Source organism: Hipposideros armiger, unplaced genomic scaffold (genome assembly GCF_001890085.2).
Source record: "Hipposideros armiger isolate ML-2016 unplaced genomic scaffold, ASM189008v1 scaffold_669, whole genome shotgun sequence".
Taxonomy (NCBI): domain Eukaryota; kingdom Metazoa; phylum Chordata; class Mammalia; order Chiroptera; family Hipposideridae; genus Hipposideros; species Hipposideros armiger.
In genome coordinates, this window is record NW_017732019.1 from 915,772 (window position 1) to 920,559 (window position 4,788).

The 4,788-nt window shown below is 33.7% G+C and overlaps 1 protein-coding gene across 1 annotated transcript in view; it reads right to left on the reverse strand.

Annotated features, from left to right (window-relative positions):
* ACTR3 (actin related protein 3) overlaps positions 1-4,788 on the reverse strand; it is a 64,038-nt gene that overhangs the window by 17,142 nt on the left and 42,108 nt on the right. The window contains exon 6 of the mRNA XM_019626375.1: positions 1,725-1,836. Within this exon, the coding sequence (XP_019481920.1) occupies positions 1,725-1,836 (112 nt within the window). The remainder of the gene's footprint in view (positions 1-1,724; positions 1,837-4,788) is intronic.

Genomic DNA, 4,788 nt, shown 5'->3' on the forward strand with positions numbered 1-4,788 from the left:
AGTATATAACAAACTCTGTATTTTGAGTGGAAATGTTAGGGGGTCGTCTTATACGCCCAGTCATCTTATACGCCGGCAAATACGGTAAATATAAAAGAATTTATTTGTTTTTCAAAATATCTTTTCCAGATGACTATTTGTTATGGGCTGACTTGTGTCCTGCCCCTCCCAAAATTCTTATGTTGCTGGTCCGAGTGCAGTGGTGTCTACAATTAATTGATCACAGCCAAAATTCTTATGTTAAAGTGCTAACCCCCAATAACTCAGAACATGACTGCATTTGGAGAGAGGGTTTTTAAAGACGTAATTAAGTTTAAATGAGGTGATTAGAGTGAGCTCTAATCCAATACAACTAATGGACTAAAGTTCTTAAAAGAGAAGACTGGGACACAGACACAGAGGAAAGCCTATGTGAAGACACAGGGAGAATAAGGCCATCTACCAGCCAAAGAGAAGGGGCCTCAGAAGAATGCAACCCTGCCAACACCTTTTAGCTTCCATATCTGTGAAAAAATTAATTTTCTATTGTTCAAGCCACCCAGTCTGTGGTACTTTGTTATGGCAGCCCTAGCAAACTAATACACTACTTACAATGGAGCAAATTAATAATGTATTATTGAGTTATAACATGTAGAAGTAAAAGGAATGACAATGACAGTACAGACCAGAAGTACTCTTGTACAGTTCTTATTTATGAAATAGAGTATCATTTAAAGTTAGATTGTGATAAGTTAAAGATGTCTACTATAAACCCTAGAGCGACCACCAAAAACAAGCAACTGATGATAACAAAAAAGTATAGCACAGTTAGTAAGTCAAAAGACAAAATGGAATTAAAAAAATAAATCCATAAATTCCAAAGAAAGCAAGAAAATAATCAGTATAAATTTAAGTAGTCATTTTGAACATATGAGGCACACACACGCAAAAAACAAAACCCTAATTTGTCATTAAAATTAGAAGCACAAAGGACTTGGCAGAAAAATGCTCTCAGATAAATAATCCAATCTGATGAAGTTTTCTTAATATGCTTTACTAAATTCAAATCACAAAGTATAATCATATCTTGACCTTTTTATTAAAGAAAAAATGAGGGCCGGCCGAGCGGCTCAGTTGGTTAAGAGCTTGCTCAAGAGTGAGAGCTCTGAGTAACAGGGTCGCCGGTTCGATTCCCGGTCCGAGCTGAGCTGCCAACAGGTGGCAGGATGGCTCAGCTAAAAAAATGTTAAAAATTAAAAAAAAAAAGATTCCCCCTAAGTCATTAATGGCCATGTGCTTACTTACAACTAATGGCATTTAGTTAACCTACACAGTCTGAAATCTGTTAATTAAGGATAAGAGAGAATCAAGTGATTAATACATACAAAGACACATCCAAACTGGAAAACAGAATCCCATGTTTAAGAAAATAAAGTCATATATATTTCCATTCTAGAAATGCCAATTCATCATTTTCTAATTAGGAATTAGAAACAAAATATTTCTAATAATTTTCTAATTATTTTCTAATGAGAGTACAAACCTATAGCAAAAGAAACATTTTGGAGTTCGTTTATAAACTTTTAATAATTTGAGCAAAATACAGCTATAGCTGAACAAATGGCCAAATTACAGCAAATTTTTTAAAGTATAATATTTCAATTTTTTAAACCATGGTATTAATTCATATAATTTAACTTTGCCAGAGGTTATCTGATGTCCTGTTCAGTAATTTAAAAATATCCTTACCACAGGAATGACATGAGTGACACCATCTCCACTGTCTATTACCGTACCGGTCAACGTTCGTTCTCCTACTTGTCTTGAGGTCCAGGAAGCAGCTAAGGCAAGAACAGCCTTGAACAAATTGAAATAAGACAGGCAAAAAAAAAAAAAAGACAGTTAAAAGAAAAAAGTATTTTACTGGAGTACTTTATTCAATTTTAAACATAGTATCACTGGAAAGGAAATTCACAAAATTAATTTACATTATGCAATCAAATTTTTACACCCTACACTTTATTAAGATAAACTTACAGGCTTATACTTGCTTTCAAGGGCATATTTATAAATATTCCATATTTTAGTGAGGGCCATTTTTCTCCTAAAGCCAAAAAAATGGAAGACTAATGTGAAATTGTACAGTACTAAAACTGCCAAGATTTAAACTATGTTTATATGGAATAGCCTGTTACAAACAAAGTAGGTAGAGAAGCAAACAACCAACTACCCAATCACAGGAGTTATTCAATTCATAGATGGCTATAAATAAGTATCAGTCTTATAAGATTAGCTCTAAATTTTCTTTCTTTTTTTTTTTNTATGTTATATCTCGTCCTGCGATGGGAATGTGCTTAATACAGCTGCCAATCACATACCCTTCAGCCTAAACAAAAAAAAAAAAAAAAAAAGGTGTCAGGTTTACTGTCAATGTTTTCATAATTAATATAATCTAAATAATTAGCCATTAAAGACGAATACCTCAGGTTAGTATATTTGTATTCTCAAGTATTGTTTTATCCTGGGAGAATTCTTCTTGTCTTTATTCCTCAACTATATGCCTCACAGTCCACTTACCATAGAACTTATAAAACTGTACATATTATGAATATGAATGGCTAGCAATTTAGATATATTCTTCCACTTATAAAGAGTTTATAACCAAGACTGAAATGATGCAACATCACAGAAATAATGATTTTCAGAAGTATTAAATGTTTTAGATAGCAGGCTTCGATGAGATATGATTTTTTTTAATATTCTATAATTTCAACAAAAATTTAAATTGCATTGTAGGAAACTTGATCATTAACTCACAAAGTACCTATCATTTTTCCTAATGAAGTAGGTATCAATTTCACAAGTCTGAGACATTCCATGTACCGTCATAATGCCAAATAATTCTGCAGAATGAATTCATAAATTTACTGATACAAGTCAGAAGTACAAAAAATAATGTAGCAAAACTAAATTTCATTAACAAAGAATATCAGGGATGTCCTCATGTGCCCATGACAGAACAATAGGGATTAGATTAATCTTCTCACCTTAAAGATAAAACAGGACAAATGATATGAAATAAAGGTTTTCAGGTATTGCAAAACAGGGAGAATAGGGTAGTGATCCCTAAGAGAAGGGAAAATAAACAAGGTAAGTGCTACAAACATCCCATCTCACTGCCTAGGGAAAGTTCCCAAGCAGCAATAATGGAAAGGAGAACCCAGAGTCTGGTGGTCTCATTAAGTTGAGGATACAGAAGTTAGATTTCAGGGAGATCAAGGTGGCTACAGTGTGCAAGTCAGACTGCTTAAGTGGAAAAAGCTGCATTGAAGAGAGCTCTGGAGACCTTTTAAGAGTTATTACCTTAGCTGACTAGTAATCATCACATGCATGTGAGAAAACCATCAAGGCCAGAGAAAAAAATATCTGCAACAGAGTGGGCAGCAATTCCCAAAGCTCATACATAGCAGGGAATAGTTTATGTTCCCACTAGCCAGACTAGTTATTTTAAAAACTTCAAACCTAGAGCTCTGAGTAGAGTTCTCAGAAGAATAGTACCTCAATACTGGGGACAAAGTAGGCTTAAACAAAAGGTTGTTCTGGACATGCTTAGTAATGTTTTAAAGGAGCCCCTGAAAGGATCAGGCTGATTCCTAGGAACTTAACTGTGTCCCAGGAAAAAAACTTAAAATATTTAAGGATATTTTGGACTCCTGGGAGTCCAAAAACCGAGTACATAATACTATGAATATATGGTATCCTATCAAAAATTATAAGCAAGCAAGGAACCAGGAAAATACAATCTCTGACCAGGAGAAAATTTAATAAATAGAGAACAAAACAGAAACGTCAAAGATACAGAATTAGTAGACAAGGACATTAAATGAGCTAATACAGTCCATATCATCAAGATCAATGCAAACTTGAGGAAGAGAGAAATGGAAGATATAAAAAGACCCACACAAAACTTCTAAAGAGAAAAATAAAAAATCTGAAACTAAAAATACATTAAATATAATTACAGTGGATCAGACAAAAAATAAAAAACAGTAACTTGGATACACAGAAATAAGAACTATCCAAAATGATAAGAGAAAACAAGGTTAGAAAAAAATGAACACGCATCCATGAACTATGAACAACTTTAAGCCTAATATACATGTAATTGGAGTTCCCAAAGATAATGAGAGACAGAAAAGATATGTGAAGAAATAATACACAAAAACTTTTCAGATATCATGAAAACTACAAATCCATAGATCCAAGCAGCTCAATGAACCCCAAAGAGAGGACACGAAGAAAACCACATTCAGGTACATCATAAACAAATTATTGAAATCTAGTGAACCAGGAATATATTAGAAGAATATCTTGAAGGCAGCCTGACAAATAAGAAACATTACATTACATTGGAGTGATAATAGACTTATTTTTAGAAACAATGCAAGCCATAAGTAGCAGAGCTACATCTTTATAATACTGAAAGGAAAAAAAACTGTCAACCCAAAATTCTACACCAAGTAACAATATCTGTCAAAAAGGAAGGCAAAATAAAGACTTTTTCAAAGGATGTATGTAAGATGAAAGAATTCATAGCCAGCAGATCAGCACTATAAGAAATATTAAAGGCCATCACTCAGGCATAAAGAAATGATAATGGATGGAAATGTGTACCTTCACAAAGGAATAAAAAGCACTGAAAATGGTATGTGGGTACCGTATTTGCCGGCGTATAAGACGATTTTTTGGCCCTGAAAAATATGCCTCCAAGTGGGGGGTCGTCTTATACGCCAGGTACACTTCAGACAG